We start from the raw sequence: 19,457 nt of genomic DNA, 5'->3' as shown, positions 1-19,457 counted from the left end.
AGTAGCTCTCTCTTGGTCTAGAGTGGCGCCTTCTATGGGCTCCTCAATAAAAAGCTCGAGGGGCTTGAGACTGTGGGGTTTTTGCTTCTCTTGAGTTTCAGGGATGGACTCCAGATCCCAAAATCTTAAAAACTGAGGCAAGTAAAGGATTTTGAGAGTATGGCAACCTCTATCCCAGCAACCTCGATCTCATTACCTGACCCTGAGGGCAGCTGGCAAGGCTTGGCCATGGCCATGTTATTAATCTACTTAACCTCCAAAACATGAGGGAAGTTCCACCAGTGCTACCTTTTAGGAAAGATCCCCTGCCTGGGAGCTGTCTGGGACAGAGATGGTCCATGCAAGTTAAAAGCGCGTCTGGGACCATTCGAATTATTTAAGTTACAATGTGGGCAACTGAATTCAAGTGACTGACTCTTTATCTTTGTGCTGTTTAATTTCCCAAAATGTATGTAGTATATTGGCACCTTTTTTCCCCTCAAACATATGTTTGGGGAAAAAAAAAAGTTTTTTTGTGAGACAAAAACCCTAAAAGCCTTTTTTTAAAAATGAAAACAAGTATCTTGAGCATTTCTTGGCTCTTTGACCTGAACTGCTTCACCCAACAACTTCCAGGGCAACGGGGATCCATTTCCAAACTTGCATTGCTGTAACAAAAGCCCTCTTCATGAAGTCCAGTTGAAAGTTAAACTAATGTGTCACTTAAGCAACCTTTAAAGAGGGTTTTTATGTCTTTTAAAAATGTAATTGAAGCTTATAAAAGTCTTTATAAATTTATATGTGAGAAAGTTATTGAGTAGTCTGAAGAACAGCTTATGCCATGGCACAGCACAGCATGGCTGCAGGCTAGATACGGCTGCTCCAAATGCCACCGCTCCCAATATTATCATGAAAATATGAGTCTCTATTAATATTAAAACAAATTTTCATTAAAAAATTGTCATAACATGATTAAGTGACTTTAAAAGTTTCTTCACATTATGCATAATTTTTACAAGAGGAGAGCATTAGAATAATCGGCAGCCAGGCAGCACCTTGCGGCAAAGGGGACTCCAAACACTTTGCGGCTACGCACACCAGAAGGAAGTTTGCCTCTTGTTCCCTTTCATTTGCTTTCCCCTCCTCACTGGGGAAACCTGGGACTTGCTCAGCACCAGTCTTGTAGTTCAAGCTTTTTATTGCTTCCCTCTTCTTAGTCTGCTCCAGAGGAAAAGATTAACTTTCTTCTTTATAGCCTTAATTCTTAAATCTGGTCTAATATCCTCTCCTGTAGTGCATGTATTCAGTTGCTGCAAACCCAGCCGCTGCTGATGGGTTAGTGTGAAAGGAATAGCATACCCCCTACCTCCATGTCTTTGAGTCTTGAAGAGAGTTCAAATGGTTACTCCAGTTTTGCTTTTCCTTTGATATTTACTTAGTGTGGTGCCTTCAGATGAACACCCACCTGCTGGGAAACACCCTTACAATCACTCTTCTTCTCTCAATGTGTGCATGCTCAGTTGCTCTCTGGTCATGCAAGCTCCCTGGGTACATGACTGTATCCACACTTGGGGCAGCTCATATGCTCACTTGGCCTCACAACTTAGCCCTCTCAGGGCTCCCGTGGCATAACTTGGAAGGCAAATATTAAATTGTTGGCTGTTGACTGCTCAGTTAACCAACACATCAGCAAAACGTCAGAGGTTCAGCTCTTACTGCACTATATTTCTGGCATCTTGTCCATCCCACCAAAGCAGACGAGAATTTTTATTCCCAGTGTAGGACCCCTTTCCATTTTCCCTGTAGCCTGGGGTATTGGCAGCAAAGCCAGATCCTGCACAAGCTTATGAGTATGCAAGAGAAAATGTTTGCCCAGGTCTATCCCCCAGCCTGACCATTGTCTGGAATATTTCTGGGTTGAAGGAGACATATTTAGCATTGAGGCAGCAATTGCTAGCCCTATAGTTTCTTTGCTTACAAGGAAAAGGCTGGCAAGTCTGTTAGATGCTTCTTGAGGTTTGGAAAGATCCAGGTATGCCAGCTGGGACTCATTGTCATAACAAATGGATTATTAGTCCTAACGTACTAATTGGTAGAGGACTGCACGTAGGCAATGGAGGTGCAGGAAAAACATGCCCAAAGTACCAGTGTCCAGATTTTAAGATACATTTTGGAAGCTTCAGAGCTCTTCCTGACATGGGATAAGCGGAGGGACAAAGTGGTCCTCCACAAGTCTTTGCTATGCTTACACTGCAGAGATGTTTGCATACCAGCCACTTTCCAACTCAGAATTTGTATCTGATTTTACTTTTCCTTAAAATACCAGACTGCAAACTATTGGGGAACTGATTTAACAACAGAAATGGGTTAGGAGGTCAGGGGTAGCAAACTCAAAAACTACCTTAAATGAAGCCATCTTAGCTTGTCAATCAATCACAACCATCTCTGCTACTGGGAGACCATCTCAATTATTCTTTTACTTCAGATTCAGAAAACCTATCCCATAGTGGCTACTCAGGGTGAGGGACAAAGATGTTGTTTTCAAAGACCTGTAGATGCAAAAACTCACTGATGGTATGTGTTAACGATATAAGGCAGATTTGAATCATGACCTTGGTCTCTCAATAAACACACACACATTTACTGAAAACAGCTGAAAATTCTTAATTATTGGCATTTAAAATAAAATGAACTGTGTTTGGGCCCAGCATCAAACCTGGAAAGTGTTTGGTATGGTCATAATTTGGAATTAGCCTCCATTTGGCCAACAAGAAATTGGACTGTTGATATAAACATTTGGTGTCCCATTTGAAGTTCAATGCTATATTGTTTCCTGTTTTGGAGAGGGATAATCAGAATGGATTATTACGCAAATGTATCAAACAGAAAGCATTTAGGGCTAAACACAGCGTCTGCCTTCATACACACAGATATGGACCCTTAGGATAAGTAAGTTAATGGTAAACATAAACAGGAGAGTTAATATTTGTTCTACTTGATGTTGTTGATTGGTTTAACAAATCCTTTGTGGCCCATATTTGTTGAGCCGTTCTGCACAATGCTCTTGAGCTAAATTACATAATAGTTCATACAATCACAATTGGTAAATTGTGGCTCAGACTGTAAAGTCCTATTCAGTAATCCTGCCATATTTCTAAAGCAAATTGCTCCTTAATTAAAACCTGCTTCAATATAAAAATACAGCCTTTTCAGTGAGTCATCCTTTTCTTTTCTTTTTTTTTTTTTTTCCTCTTACAGTTTGTAAAGGCTTCCAGCAGTTTAAAGTGAGGGTTAATTTTGCATTAAGACCATTGCCTCCTAGTTTCTTTCAAATAAAGCCAGGGGAAGTTGAAGGGAAGGCTCTTTCCTCTGATAATGAAGCTCTCCATGTTAATGAGGCATGCAGGCTCCCTCGGATCCTCTGAATTAGAAATACCCGTGTGTGCGAGCACTCCTCTGCTTCATTAACATTAAGGAGAGGTAGATTGGTGGCTATTTAGGGCACAGTGAAATCACTGGCTATTTAGGGCAAATGGAAATGGTGCTAATTGTGGCTGGTAATTCCATTAGTAGGGTACTTCCATTTTGGTGTCTGTTTGGTGTATAGGTGAAAAAACACAAGCACACTGACATCCTTTCAAGGGGAATGTCATCTCAGGCTCATTGATTGTTGCCTTGTACCAGTTAATTTCTTCATTGAGCTGCAAAGTTTTTCAGGTTTCCCAAATTTTCATTTTGGTGTGCTGGCACTCCCTCAGGAGTAGGATATGTGTTTGTGGGTGGCAACACCTCAAGCAAGGTGTGTAAAAGGCAAGGACACAGCATCCACCTCAATGAAATCCCAGGGATTTCAGGCCATAAGATGTCTCCTGCTTCCTGTCCTTCCTGGGTCATGAATAAACTTCCAGGTGAAGGTCCTCAGAAAGGTTTTCTGGCATTAAAAAAATGGGATTTTCAAACAAAAAAATTCTCCAGTGAAGGCCCCCTATCTCTCTGTTCCAAAGACTGAGAACAATTAACTGAAAAAGGAAGTTGGTACTGTCTGAAGCAGGCAAAAATCTATCCAGCTTTAAAGTGTAGGGAGAGGGGATTCGTCTGTTAGAAGTAGGCATACTGGAAAAGATGTATTTCACTTAACTGTAGCAATCTGAAAGTTAGTTGTCTAGTTTAGGATATTTATTTGAGGTGCCTTTGTAAAATCTCATGAAGATTGGTGTGCAACAGAGTTGTATTCACACTTCATTCACTAGCTAGTGAATTCACATTCACATTCACTAGCTAATGAATGTACATGGTTAGTATGGAATTGTCACCTAACTTTCTGACAGATCTATCAGATGGCATATATCCCTCCCAATATCCCAGCAGGATTGCCCTTTCCAGGTTTTCTTTTCTGTCTCTAAAGCTTCTTGGAAGTACCGGGGAGAAGTCTCTGGGAAAAGTAATTCAAGCTGTCTCATCAGACTTCTCCAGTGACAAACAGTAAAATGAGTAAAGAGCAAAACCACGTGCATTTACGTCGCTTGCTATGGCATTATGCATCTTTGTAACTCAATAAGGCAATTTTTGATGTGCAAGAGAGTTTAATGTCGCACCATATTATGTGTGGTGTGCTTCTGCTGCTAGAAATGTTGTCCTGAATACCTGCGCAGGTGCTGATAACTGTGGAAATAATGTGCTTGTTGTCGTTTACTTGCTTAATTAGCAGCCTAATATCCTGGTCCAGTTAATGCCTATAAGAGGAGGTTTATTAGTAGTACGAAAGCTGTTTAAGCCTTATAAACTCCTTCCAGTCAGTTTCATTGGTCTGCCAATATCTTCTGGTTGAGTGATTCTTTGCTGATTCACACTTCTCCTGTTTCCCACTGCTGTTTCTCAGCTGAATGTTTCTGAGTAACCAGAAAATCCTTTGCCAAAGTGACAGCCATCAGAACAACAACAAAAAAACCCCAACTGATTTTAAAACAGAAAAAGAAATATCTGCAGGCAACCCTCCTCCAAGATGAGTGCTATTGTAATTATGTATTGTCTCCAAAGCGACAAGGGGAAAAAACAAACACAAATTGCAAATACAAACAGGCAAATTGCAGGATGACATGAGTTTTAGCACTATCTGTCTTGGATAAGTAAACCATATCCAGTCTGGAGGGCTGGGTAATACGTTGAGTTGTTTAGTTGTAGGGTAATACCATTTGAGATATGCTTAAAAGTGGGTTTGTGTTTTTTTTTAAGCTTAGCGTCAGCTCAAATGCCAAAACTGACTAAGTGGGCTAAAGGTGAAACTGCCAACTTGCCTTGATCCTGCAGCAGCACTTGATTCACGTATAAATCTGCTGCATTCATCTTTGTGGCAGAATCATGGCCCCAGGGTACCTTGGCAAGCCAGCAAGGCTTCTCTTCAGCTGGGAATGAGAGTTGCAGTCCTGGGACGTGTATCCCTAGCAATTCCCTATGCATAATGTGAAGAATGCAAGAAGCAGGAAAAAACTTGTTCATTTGCAGTTGTGTAGCTGCAACCCCAATTTTCTTACAAGCATGCCCAGTGTTGGCCTGGCCAAGGATGGGAGATGCTTGATGTGGTGATGGAGGTTTTGGATGTGTCCATCGGAGCTCCTCCTGTATCTTTAGTGACATAGCTAGCCCTACATCAATCCCTTTGCAAGACAATAGGGATCATCCTCAGGGTGGGGAATTATATCTACCAGTTGCTACGGAAAGGAGTGCCACAACGAGATGCATCACATTCTCAGGCAAGCTTAGGCAGTCCATGCATGGGTGTGCAGTAAGGGGACAGGGAGGAGATTCTTAGGCTATGATTTATTCTTACTGAGTTTTGATACCAAAATGCAATTTCTAATGTGGAAGTCTTGTCACCCAAATTCATTCTGGTCATGGAGAAACATCACCTCCAGGGAATATTTTAGCCCACCTCACACCTGACATCCTCTGGAGGAGCTTGATATTCCTTGTTGCCTCTAGGAGAGGAGACCTCCCCAGTCTTGTTTCAGAAGTAAAGCAGTAACACAGTGTAGCTGACCAGAGGATAGTTTCAAGTATGATTTCCATCAGTTTCAAGACCTGTTGTAGGAATGCAAGATGCTGAGGACTGGAGGTAAGGTCTTTGTTTTGAAGAGGCGGCTTATGGTCAGGTGTCCCTGATCAATCAGACATGAAGAGACAATGGACGTTCAATGGTTGAACATCAGAAGGGTTATCTGCATTTCAGCTTTATCTTTTCCTTCATGTCGTTTGTTGCCTTCAACAAAGCAGTTCCTGAAATCAGAGTACTCTGTGTCTCTGGACTTTACCTTACACAGCCTTCCACATTGGGTAAACTGACAATCATAGCAGTAAGAGGTTATTCTGGACAGATGCCCAAATAATCAAGATCAGTTTAGTGTAATTTGAAACAAGTCTATGTGCAGGAAAAAACAAAGCCTGCCCCTGGAGAGGAAGTCAAGGTGGATGGTTATACCCCCTTCATCCCAGCTTCACTGTTTTATTTCCTAGTTTTAGTAGAGGAAAGTCTCCAGAGGCCTTAAATCTAAAGAGTTCATGCCCACTCATGATATCATTACTACCTATCTGTTCAGTGGGTTTTTTTAGTCTGGCTAGATCGGACAGAAATTGGGAGTGCAACGTTCTAGAGAAAAAGGGGTTTAAGTTCTTATTTGGATGCTCAGAGGAACTGTTGCACTAAAAGTTCACCCATTTTGCGAAGGCTTTCATCAGTCTGCAGCACCCCCGGGTTCATACTGCATGCTGACCTGGGTACCGAGCAGCTTTTTGAGTTACACAGGATTTTCGCACCTTCAGCCTTGATGAAATATTTCACTGCTCAAATGTGAGTGAGAAAAACTCAGAAAACTCTACCAAACCATTTAGTGAAGAGGAAGATCCTAAAAGTTGACTCTGAAGCTCACGAGTCTGGTGGATGGGGAAATAGCCTGAGAGTGAAGAAGTTGGTACCCTCGCTCTTACCATTGCTCTGCTTTGGCACAAGCTTTGTTCCTCTGTGCTTTTATTTGCCTTTCTTCCTTTCTTTCTTTTTTTACGGCACTTCAGACAGATATTGTTTCTTACCATATTTGTGAAGAACTACACAAAAGAAGTCACATTCTGAGAGAGAGACAGCATATACTATTGTAATTCAAATAAAACCAGAACTGTGAAGGTTGCAAAATGACAGAGTTCAGTGAAAAAAAATGATCATTTTTTTTTCCTCCAGAAAAGATGCTCCAGACATTCCCTATAATTTAACTGTGACTGACAGTAGGAATAAGACATCCACAGTCAATTACGTCCCTGATACCTTATCAAACCTGTATGGCTGGATGGTTCTCCTCTTGGATAAAGAGACTCATACGTTGACATTTGACAACCCTTTGGTCAGCAAACAGCTCCAGGTAACACGGGAATTTTTTATAATTTCAAAATTATATTTGGAAGAGATAATCATGCTTTCATCTTTCTGGGAGAGCACAGAGAGGAAAAATAGTGTTAAGTGCACTGAGAAAATATCTGTGTATTTATAGGCAAGGCTTAGATATGATGACCTAGTCCCTGAAGCTCTCAATAGTAACTTGGAGCAGGAAGATGATTTTGGGCATCCTAGAAGAAAGTTCAGTGTGGTGCTTAGGAATCAACAAAATTTGTACTACCTTAAGACATACTGAAGCATGGTTTTCGGAAGACATTGTCTCTCTGCACTTTTTAAAGGTGATGAGGGGAGTTGATTTTGTCTGCATTCACCATTGCCTTCTGCTCAATTTTACATCTCTCTTCCATGTTTCCAATACACATTTTGCAAAAGAATATGTTGCCCGTGAGGAGCACCACCTTCTTTATCCCTTTATACTGCACTCCGTGGAGCTCTAATCACAGACACAAGCACATTTATTTTGGTTCCCTCTTCTCTAGTATTCAGTGACATTTACCAGCTTCACAACTGGGAATTACTTGCTGGTGGAACACAAGGATATTCCTGCCCATCCTGAGGTTGTGGTGTCCTGCGGGACAAGGACTGGACAGTCACTTCAATCGCTGCCTTCATATGGACATCATAGGAGCTGTGACTGGTATCTTGACAGCAGACTGAGGAAGCTAACGTACTTGGGTAAGTGCGATACGAGGGACGCAAAGTACCTTTTTGTTCAAGAATGGTGGCAGACCTGATGTCTTTTTAATTTAAACACCCAAACTACATAAGGCCTTAGACACAAGGCTATATTCCAACAGCCTTTCAGTAAGTGAAAGGTCCTTCAAAAAGATCAAATAGGTAAATGCACGCACATTGGATCCCTCTCTATCAGATCTATCTGATACCTGACCTATCAACAGAAAAAATGTGTCATAAATAGTGGGTGATGTCACATCAGTTGAATTTGAATTGGTGTTTTGGAGAGAAAAAGGCATTAAACTCCACTAATGATCTCTGTTGTCAGCTGGTCCCATATCATATGTATCATTAATAAATCATGTGCAATCTATCAGGGCTGAACCCACTGAAGACAGTAAGACTACTGGGCAAGATTTTTTCCTATGACTGTAAACTTCCAGGGATAGAATCATACAATCATATAATGGTTCGGGTTGGAAGGGACCTTAAAGATCATCTAGTTCCAACCCCCCTGCCATGGGCAGGGACACCTCCCACTAGATCAGGTTGCTCCAAGCCCTGTCCAGCCTGGCCTTAAAAACTTCCAGGGATGGGGCTTCCACCACCTCTCTGGACAACCTGTTCCAGTGTCTCCCCACCCTCATGGTGAAGAACTCCTTCCTAACGTCCAGTCTGAATCACCCCATCTCTAGTTTTAATCCATTCCCTCTAGCCCTACCATTACCTGACATCCTAAAAAGTCCCTCACCAGCTTTCTTGTAGGCCCCCTTAAGATACTGGTAGGCCACTAGAAGGTCTCCTTGGATGTCATAGACATTGAGTACTTGGATGTCATAGACATTTGAGTACATTGGCTTTGTACACTAGGTCATGAAGTGTGGCAGTCATTTTTAAAAGAAATTCAGACATTTACTGATAATTATTCAAGCTTCATTTATTCTTTTAAATTTGGGACATTTTCCGCAATTCCCATTCTCAAGCAAATGATTTTATACGGGTCTAAGTTCTATATGTAAAAAGGAAAGTAATGATTGTTGCCATTATTAATAGTAGGGAAGCTAAAGTATAAAGATGCCGATTTTCACAGTAACAGAAAATTTTGTCCATCAGTTTTAATGAATTTCTTTTGATTTGTATTGATGAGATGACATAATGGAATGAACAACTAGAAAAAACAGTGGAACAGTAGAGAGGAAAACACATCTGGAATGAGGGCAGGTAATCCACTGAGCTTAGTCTGACAGCAATGAAAACCATCCAATGTACATTTGAGGAGAAATGGGGAAACCCATACCTTAAACTCAGTCTGAGGACCACGCTTGCTGCATCCACCTCTGGTCCTGCGGCCAACTGGCATTGCACAGCTTGTGTCCACACAACTTAACATTTTACCTCTCAAAACAGGCTGGATGCACCCAGGCTTCAAATTAGGAAAGATCCCTGTCCTGTACTAACTCACAAACCGTAATGGTCGCCACCTGGGAGAGAACATTGGTCTGAGCAAAAGCTGTGCCAGGAACTCAGCCAGTGATCTAGCCATGTAGATTTTTGGGGTCCAGCTCTTAGTTCCATTTCCTGGCTCTTTTTAGATATAGTATAGTTATAGATTGGCTGGTTGAGTCTAAGCCTTGCCCAAGATTATGCCAGGTATCTACTGAAAGAAGAAATATGTTTTTATTATTTCAGTTTACTAACAGTGTAAATTTGTTCTTTCAAATATAAAAGTCAACTGATTTTCAATTCGCACATCCTGAATTGCACTTTCATAAATAGGACAGCATGGGAAATCTCAGAAGATGACACCTATATCTTGGCCTTTTACTGTTATTGAAAATAGAGGAGACGACAGTGTTGGGAAGGCTGGGACCAAGTGATCTGGCTGGCCTATCTCACTCTTGCATCATAGATACTTTCTTGTCCTTCTCTTGTCTTCCTTTCATCCTCATTTTTATTATATGAAGAGCTCATTGTTGTTTCTCATTTTAATACAGAGAGAAATAATCATCCAGAGTACATGAGGGGAAATTTATGAAAACACCTAACATGTATAATTCATGCTGTGAACATTTTCAGCAAGGACATTTATAGCAGCGAGATCAATAATTCAGTGTCAGGTACCTAATATCTAATGCTGTTGGTAGGGTAAAAGTCTGAAACAAAGCAAGCAGATTCCTAGCCCTGGTGTGCCATTTAATTTCTCCCCTAATCTCCACTGTGCAGGCTGAAAGGGTGAGGATAATTAGCCATCAGAGCAGACTCATGGCATGGGGTGGACTTTCCATCACTCAGAGTCCTTAGATGATGCTTGGCCGTCTTTTCAGAGAAATATGCTCCAGCTCTACGAGAAGCTATTAGAAACCTCATGAGGCGAGATTCACGCTCTGTAGGAGGTCAGAGAAGGCTGCCACAATAGTCCCTTCTGGCCCTAAAAACCCACCAGTCCATGTACCAATCCGGAGAGGACAACTCTTGAAGGTCTGGCCTTCAGAAAGCGTTCCCGCCTAAGTCTGCAAGCTGGTTTTTTTTTTATTTATTTATTGTTTATTTACATTTAACTATATGAAATAATTAGCCAACTAATTAATCCCATTTACAAGCTTTGTCGGATTCTTCAGCTGTCAGTCATGCCTGAGCCCGGGGCCGGCGTTGAGTCTCAGCTTCCTCCTTCATCTGACTTGGTCTCCATGGCTACAGGCTGCATCTGCTGACACCCCACTCTCTATTTACTGCTTAATTAAGAATTTCACGCTCAGCCCTTATCTGCTGCTAAGAACAAGAACACACTGTTAAGAAACTCCAAATTTAGGCTGCTGCACAAGGAAAGCCTTTCTTGTCGTCCTGACTGCGTGGAGCCTCTTTAACTACCCTCTTGGCAACTGCGCTGCCACCCTTCAATCAAAAATCATTAAATGGGGCAGAGATAATGAGCATGTAACATATCAAAAGGAGGATGTTTGCTCGGGCTAAGGAGGAAAAGCTGTAAGGGCCTATAAGCAGCCGCCACTTCAAAGGGAGAAGGGGCTGATAAAGAGTCATTTGTTCCTGTTTGACTTATGTAAAAGGTCTGGTATGTCGGAGTCCCGTCTCGCAGACGCGGGTCCCCCTCTCTCGGTGCTCGTGTGTCAGCAGTCGGGCAGCTGGGCGCAAACAGCATCAGCCCAAGCATATAATCACTTGACTCCGTGCTGACAATGGGCACTTGTAGGGGGTGGCGGAGGGAGGGCTGGGGGACAATGGGAAGACAATTATTGCAGCTGCTCGGGAGGGCCATAATTCTTCCTGCAGAAAGTCGCCGGCTCTTGCAGGGCGGAGGGGAGAGCTCGAGCGTATTAGTCATCCTCCGACTTTTGGAAGCACTTTGCCGCGCCGGTGGGGTTTCGACAGCTGCTGGTGTACCGCCTCTTTCCAATAATTGTACATTCTGGCAGGGGTCAACTTACTTTTGACCCTCTGCTTTTGTGCCCATCAGAAAGCCTTTTAGGGCAAACGGTGGGGAAGTGGCAGGGGTGCATTACATCCAAAATTAACGTCGGTAAATAAGTATCAGATGCCAGCTCATTCACAAGCAGGCTCCTGAATTCACACAGCCTTTTGCTCGGGCCTGCATAGCGGGGAAAGCAGGGAGAAGGGGAGGGAAAACCCCACGACTGAGAAGATATTGTTATTCAAAAGAAGAGGGCAGCTGAATGAAGCCACCTTGGCCAGCAGTTTGCATCAGGCTCAGGCTTTCTCCATGCCCCCTTCCATCCAAAAATGCCTGGCGTCATGCAAGTGTTTGTTTATCTTTGGGGGAGAAAAAAGGCCTGTCTAACACAAAGGCAAGAAAATATACCGTATGGAGGGGATTAAAGGAGTTAAGTTGCCCTGATGCTTTGCATGCTAGCAGTTTTGTAAATTAGGCTTGGGCATGGGACAATGCAGGGGATGCTGAATGGAGAGAAATAATTGTAATAAAGAATGCTTCTGCTATGTGGGCTGCCTACGCGATGATCCTGTTAACAAAGGTACTTGCTGCTATCTACCTACATGAAACCCAGTTAACTAACCCATAAGTCCCTTTGAAAATAATCTTTTCAGACCATTTTAAAGGAATCGGTATTGAAGGACAGATAACCCTATGTCCTGGCTGGATGTTGGGTGAAGGGGAGATAAGGAAGCTTCAAGCATCCAGTGCCAGTCATTTCTACATCAGCAGCTTTGTTTTGACATTATTAGGTCTTAGTAGCATCATCCTGATTTTCTCTGGCTAACCCGACATCTTGAGAGAAGGGTTCCTCAGAGGTCACCGATTTTTGAAATTGCTGTGTGGGTCCCTGAAACACTGGTGGGTTGGGGCTCAACCATGTTTCAGGAATCTGGTCTTAACATGATGTGACCACGCTGAATCAAAAAAAGCTTATCTTAAGAAGGGAAGTGGAAAGAAACGTCACACTGCGACATCTGGGATATTTTTAGGAGAAATATCCTCTGTAAATTACGATAATAACATTATGAGCTTTTTAAGTCTGTTACAAATACGAGCATATGGTGCCACAGCGTGGCACTGCTCCTTGGTTAAGGTCTCTGGGCAATACTGGAATGGGCTAAAAACTAGAGAGATGTTGTTTCTTTTTTGTTCACTTTTGAAACGTTTAAACCATTTTCTTTTGGAATGAAACAAAGCGTTGGCTTGCTTCATCTCCAGACTTCTCTTGGCTTTTTTCTAAAATTGAAGTGCTGGACACAAACATTATTGAAAACATCACTGAAAGGATTATCAAACCTTTTACTTACCCCAAATACATTTTTCAGTAGACACAACTTTTGTGGAGATGGGTCATCCTGCTGACTTTGCTCAAGCTACTCATGTGTGAGTTGTTAGGACGGCCTGAGGCTCAACCTCATATTACTGCTGTGTCAGAAGCAGGTTTAGAGTTTCCATAGTTCTTCAAAAAAATAATTTGATTACACTTATTGTCTTTTCTAAATTCCTAAGAAATGATCTCACTTCCATTACACTCTGTGGGTTTCTCTAATTGCTTTGCATAGGAGAAAAAAAAAGGCTCTTGAGAATGTTTGTTTCTAATTTTAAAATATAGAAAATAAATAGACAAAGATATTTTCTGCAGCCTTATTGCTTAGGGGTAAAGGAGAATCCTAGGTGAAAGACCGAAAGAATGGAGTTAATTTGTTGCAGAGGACTGGTTGTACAGGCATGCCTTTTCTTCCATCTAGATAAAATTGACCCTCTATCAGTTTTTGCAGAAGGTCAGTTGACCAGACGTGGACTGCTCAGTGGCCTCCATGCAACGAAATGTCGGTTCTTAGCAGAGAGGTGCCCTTTGTGATGGCCACAAAAAGAAAAATTAACCTTTTCCTGGCAGATGAGCTCCTGTCCTTCTGGCACGGCAGCAGAGAGGCCAGAAAATGTAGCAGTTACAGAAATAAGATGATGAAATGCCCTTAAAATCCTGTCAGAGATGGTCTTTTGACTATGTGATCTCTGCAGGAGGATTTTCATGCCTTCACCTCTCTCTCTGCAAATGTTAATCTGCTGTAAGCAATAATCTGTGTCCATTAGCCCCATTTTTTTTTTTATTTGTTATTTTACATTTCCTCACTGCCATATCTCCATGATATCATATTTCTGGGTGCCTTCTGTAACAGATCCTGGTAGAGGATGAGAAAATATTCTATCCCAGGTTATCCAGTTTCTAGAGGTGTGTCTCACCGTCTTGTTGATTGCGCTGTCTAAAAGTTTTGATTTTCCTGTGATGTATGTTAGCCCAATTGATGTTAAATAGCATGGAGTTTCTTGTTATTTGTAAGTCAGGCTATTGGAGCCATTTATCCTAGTTTCAGCCCTTCCTAATATCCACAGGCAAAATTCCCCGTCACTGCAAAGCTGATAAAAGACTAAGTTGCTCCTCCTTCATGTTCACTCAAGGAGCCCTGAACCAGAAGAAAGTTACCAAGAGTATTGTCATGAAGGCCTATATTTATGATTCACAGCCCAAACATCCAGGAAGAGCTGTAATAAGACAGAAAATTGATGAGCCTTATAAAGGTTTTATACAACTAAACCCTGGAGCCTTATAACTACATTTAGGGAAGAGTCACCTTAATTCAATGTTTAGTAATGACGTCCTTCGTCTGTATTGCCTATATCTCTTCCTGTCCTGTACAGAAACAATGATAACTTACTCTGCAGCAAAACCAAACAACCAGAAGGACTACGTCACTGTAGTCTTGATTATTCCCAAGGCCCATATCTCTCCTGTCTTGATCAGGGTTTTAGGCATATTTGTGGGAAATGGCAACAAAATACTATTGATTCATGACTGTTGCACTTTACACCCCATTGACATAAATAAATGTGCAAGTTGCAAGGCTATGGAGAATTCAGCCCCCGATTCCTGCATTCGTGTGGAAGGTATAAATGACTTATAATGGGTTAGATTGTCATGCTCTGTGGCTGGATGTCAATTCAAATCTGAGAAACTTTATCCTTGCCCTGAATCAGGACATGACTGTACTAAGTGTTAATGGTTCCTTTCTTCACTGTGTAAGGGGACTAAACCCCTTTATGAGGCCTATATAGCATATTGATCAAGTTTTATGTTCCCTCAGGATTTAATCAGAACAGCTTTTCTCTGAACAATACAAACACCCTTAATTAAACAATTGCACAGTAGTGCCTGCAAAATTAAGCTAAAACCCAACAAATCTGACAATATATATTTATTGAAAAACGGGTACTGTCAGGGCTTGGTTCTCCCATTTTTCTTAAGACTGATGTAGCACCTTTGACTCTGATTTGCCCTGTTATGAGAGGAGAAGGAAGGCCACCATAAACATGAAAGTGTCCATAGAAGAGTATTATCTAAAAGCCACATGAACTCTGTGTCAAAGACTTTAAATTGGCAGCTTCAGGTCATTCTTTCTCCTCAGAGGCTCACCTGTGGCCTCCCACAGGCACAATGCTGTTCAGTTTGAGCTCTATGTGATGATTTGGGGCAGATCGGTTTGACTGATATATGGATGAGATCACAGCTACCGTTGGGAGACAAGGTGTCACTGAAGAACAGGACTGAGGCACCTGATTACTAATTAATCAGATATGAGAAAAACCTCATGGAATCAGTTTCTATTTAATTATGGAAGCCTCATTTGGCATAGGAGCATATGCTAGTAACTCAATCGAGTGCTTTCAACTGACATCAAATAGTAATTATCAGAAAGAATCAAGTTTTTTGATTATTCATACTAATTTATTGAACACTTAAAATTAATGAACCTCAGTTATTTTAAATTTGCTCTGTTGCACTGGGAGAAAAGGAGGGAGGTAGGAAAGACGGTTCTCACAATTTAAAAGTACAGAGACTTGTTTAAAGATAAAATAAGTAAATTACAATATGGCATGAAATCCCATCGGTGGCTTGATACACACGTAGGAAAGTTCTCGGCATGTTCTGGAACTGAGGAAAGTTCTGACAATGGCTTCATTTATACAATTCTCCTACCACCAAAAAAATCTTCCGATGACATTTTAGGGTCAACATAAGGGGTTGTTGGGCAGTGGACAGGAGATTTATGTTTGTCAGAGTGTTTCTATTTTAACCTAGGGTTGTTCCAGTCTAGTGACTGAAAGGAAGTGCCTTTATATGCCACTGGAGATGAAGAGGAGGTAGTCTTTTAGCTGGGTCTGAAGCATTTTCTCCTGCTCCTCTTAGTTTGATTTGCATTATCCTGGCCCTTCTCCTGCTGACAATATACTGGCACAAAGGTTACAACTGTGATAATTGCTTCTGACCTCTTTTCACAGCAGAGAACACAGGGTCCCTGTCTTCAGTCTATAAAGTCTGACTAATTAAAGCACCTCTTTGAGATACCAGATTCAAGGGGGAGAAAAAAATCAAAACCAAACTGCAAAACAAAAGCTTTAATTTGCTGTTTGAGCCAGTTAATACATTATGCATTCAATGGTGTAATATCGCTTGTGTTAGTGGAACTGCTGTGGATTTATAGTGGGATAAATTAGATTCATGTTCCAGCCTAGAATTTCTGATTGTGGAATGTTTTCTTTTAGCTGTTTCTAATGAGTTATCTTGAGACCCTCCGCATCTGTAAATTAAAATGTGTTTGTTTAATCCTTTCTCAAAGTACGAAAAAGACAAAAATGTTTAGAAAGTATGTATAGTTGCTCCTTTTTTTTTTGTTAGAAATGTAAAATGTTGTCAGAAAATCACATATAGCAATTGATTGACTACGATTTTTTTGTTGTTGTAGTTAATTTGAAAGGTCTTGCTATAACTCCCTGTAACTCTCTCTGTTCAGTTGCAGGATCTGACTTAATTCAGGTCACTCTGAGAGAGAAGGAAAGAGTGGCTTTACCTACCCCAGGTGCGTCACACCATTTCTTTTTTACTACTTTTTCAGAAACAGATTACTATTTTTCACTTCAATATTTTTTACATCTATCAACCCAACAGGCATTCTTGGCATTCATTTAAGCGTTTCATTGAGCCATATCTACCATTGCTCATGATAAATGTGTGATTCCACAGCACAGAAGACTATAAACTTTTGTTAAGAAATACCATAGCAGATCAGAAAGGTCACGGGGAATGTAAGACTACAGTGTATTTTAGTGCTCCACAGTGATCTTAGTGTAATAGTGTGATATTACTGCGCAGTTACATGTCGAATCAGACAGAAAAATATATCAGAGACAAGGCAGACATCCAAAGTTTGGTCTTAGTTACATAGCTGCCTTGCTGCGTGTTAACAACAATAATCATTTATGTGGCAATAGGGTTTAGAGACCTTTTTGCAGAGTGATTCCCCCTGAATAAACAAGTAATGTAAAGACAGACCCAGACTTAAGGAACTCCACCTGGGTTTCATTTCTCTGCATTTCCCTGTGCTGGTAACGGAGGGTTTTTCTACTCCACAGTGTTTCTGAGGCAGGGTCTAGCCCCCCAAACTTAGGCATGAGCTTGCCCTTTTTTTCAATACCTAATGAAGCCCTCCTAAAGAAAATAAATGCCAGAATTTCCTTTAGAGTGGTAGGACAGAGGTAGGTGCTCTTAGAGGCCTCCAGAGGGAGGCCCTGCCTGCATTAGTTCAGGGCTTACTAAGCTTAGTGGACTGGATTTCCCCCAGACACTTTCCTGCCTCTCTTGGTGGCAGAGCAAACTTAGGCAATTAATTTATGAAGACTGGCTCATTAGCTGTCTAAAATACAAGCGCAAGTTAAGCACCTACATTTTGTGAATTTAATTCCTCCTGGTATTTTCCTAAGGCTCAAAAGTTTCCTTTTGGATTGAGCTGAAAAATAAATCTTTGGGGAGTGAGCAGGAGTGGCCACATATCTCAATCAAGCTGCTTTTCCAAGGCAGGTCTTAATTACCCCTTGCAATGGGATGTCTCCTGCTTTTCTGAGGGCTATCAGGAGGCTTGTGAGAGTTGATGACTCCTTTTTTAAAATCTTTCATACTTTTGGGAAAGTATGGAAATTCCCATACCTTTGGAATTTGGGCTGCTTCCCAGAGCACTGCGGGAGAAAAACTGCGTGAGAAGAGTTGGCACTTCCTGGTAGGGTTAGTTACCATTTTGATCATCTGATTTTGCCACCAAGCACAGGTGACTGGCTTGTATTTTCATTTGTTCTTCTTAATTTTGTATTCAAAGTGCTCAAAGCTTTGTGTGGTGTAAATAAAAATAATGAAGTAGTTGCTTGTGAAGCATATTCACAAGGCGTAACATAAGCTAAGCATGACAAACCTCAAGATTTGCTTTGCTTTTGATGGATCCTAAAGAATTTGAATCTGTTTTTTCAGTTATCTCCCTGCCCTTTAACTTTGAAAACATGGTCCTGGGAGAGATCTCTTTTTCCCATTGGGCAACCTCCTTATAGCATGGAAGATAACAAAGAGCAGTTGGTGTTGCTTCATCAGTGACAAAAGGAGGATGTTAATGCCACAGATGCTTGACTATCAAAGAAATGGTAATTCTCCCAGCTACTGAAAATGATAATTCTGCCTTTGTATGTCCTGTTTTGTAGTTCCTTCTGATGCTGTCTTGAAATGGTCGCACCCAGAGACATGGAATGGTGTGGAAAAAGGCTGGGGTGGATCCAGCCACAGCATCCCAGGCCCTGGGGAAGACGTCATCATCTTACCTAGTAAGGAAAAGGAAGGAAAGGTGTTTAATTTCTGTAGGGGTGCTGGAGTCTGTCTGCATTACAATATGTATTTGTGTTGCAACACAGGCTCCTTGGCACTAGTGTCCATTCTAGTGTGTGCAGGACACCACATTTGTTCCTTGTCACATTAAAATCTTAGTTATAGTACAGAAGTGTGATTTTTTTGGAAAAAAATGATCATTTTTTTCCATTTACACATGCACACAAACACACACACACATATTAACCCATACTAATATTCAAGCTTAATTATATTCAGGGACTTTATTTCCAGAGCAGAGAATTTGGAAGACCCAAAATCACAGCTCACAGAGAGCTCATCTCATAACCCATCTCTGTGTTTTGTGCAGGGATCATGTTTTACTTTTCCACCATTATACCACCTTCCATTTTATTTTTCTGTTGTGATTCCCATTTTCAGTGATAATCTCTCAATCCATTTGTGGGTCCTTTCCAACTGAAATAGCCTGTTCTCATTGTGATCTTTCAGTACTTAAACGGGGCCTGCAGGAAAGATGGGGATAAACTTTTTAGCAGGGCCTGTTGTGATCGGACGAGGGGTAATGGCTTTAAACTAAAAGAGGAAAGATTTAGACTAGACATGAGGAAGAAATATTTTACACTGAGGGTGGTGAAACCCTGGCCCAGGTGCGCAGAGAGGTGGTCATTGCCCCATCCCTGGAAACATTCCAGGTGAGGTTGTACGGGGCTCTGAGCAAACTGATCTAGTTGAAGATGTTCCTGTCCATGGCAGGTGGCTGGACTAGATGACCTTTAAAGGTCCTTTCCCACTCAAACTATACTATTCTATTCTATTCTATTCTATTCTATTCTATTCTATTCTATTCTATTCTATTCTATTCTATTCTATTCCATTCCCTTCATTTGCCATGGATCCCCCCTAGAAGTTTTAGCCTGTCTGTATTGCAACCTCAGACTAGAGTTATATTTAAATCCCAGCTCAGTTTACAACATTATTGCATGAACAATCTTCTGAATTCCAGTAAAAATATTAGTCAACTTGCAATTAAATCTGGAGAAAAAAACTTGTGATAACCTTTTTACCTAATAGCTGACCCAGCTCTGATCAGGAAGTTGGACTAGATGATCTCCTGAGGTCCCTTCCAGCCATAATTATTGTATGACCTCATGAATACTCTGCAGTATGTATTT

The 19,457-nt window shown here is 41.3% G+C and overlaps 1 protein-coding gene across 1 annotated transcript in view; it reads left to right on the top strand.

Annotated features, from left to right (window-relative positions):
- PKHD1 (PKHD1 ciliary IPT domain containing fibrocystin/polyductin) overlaps positions 1-19,457 on the top strand; it is a 276,108-nt gene that overhangs the window by 143,633 nt on the left and 113,018 nt on the right. The window contains exons 47-50 of the mRNA XM_074582079.1: positions 7,208-7,385; positions 7,900-8,095; positions 16,415-16,480; positions 18,144-18,263. Coding sequence (XP_074438180.1) covers positions 7,208-7,385; positions 7,900-8,095; positions 16,415-16,480; positions 18,144-18,263 — 560 coding nt within the window. The remainder of the gene's footprint in view (positions 1-7,207; positions 7,386-7,899; positions 8,096-16,414; positions 16,481-18,143; positions 18,264-19,457) is intronic.

This window comes from Larus michahellis, chromosome 3 (genome assembly GCF_964199755.1).
Source record: "Larus michahellis chromosome 3, bLarMic1.1, whole genome shotgun sequence".
Taxonomy (NCBI): Eukaryota; Metazoa; Chordata; class Aves; order Charadriiformes; family Laridae; genus Larus; species Larus michahellis.
The sequence above is the reverse complement of the archived record's forward strand: the minus strand, read 5'-3'. Positions and strand labels throughout refer to the sequence as shown.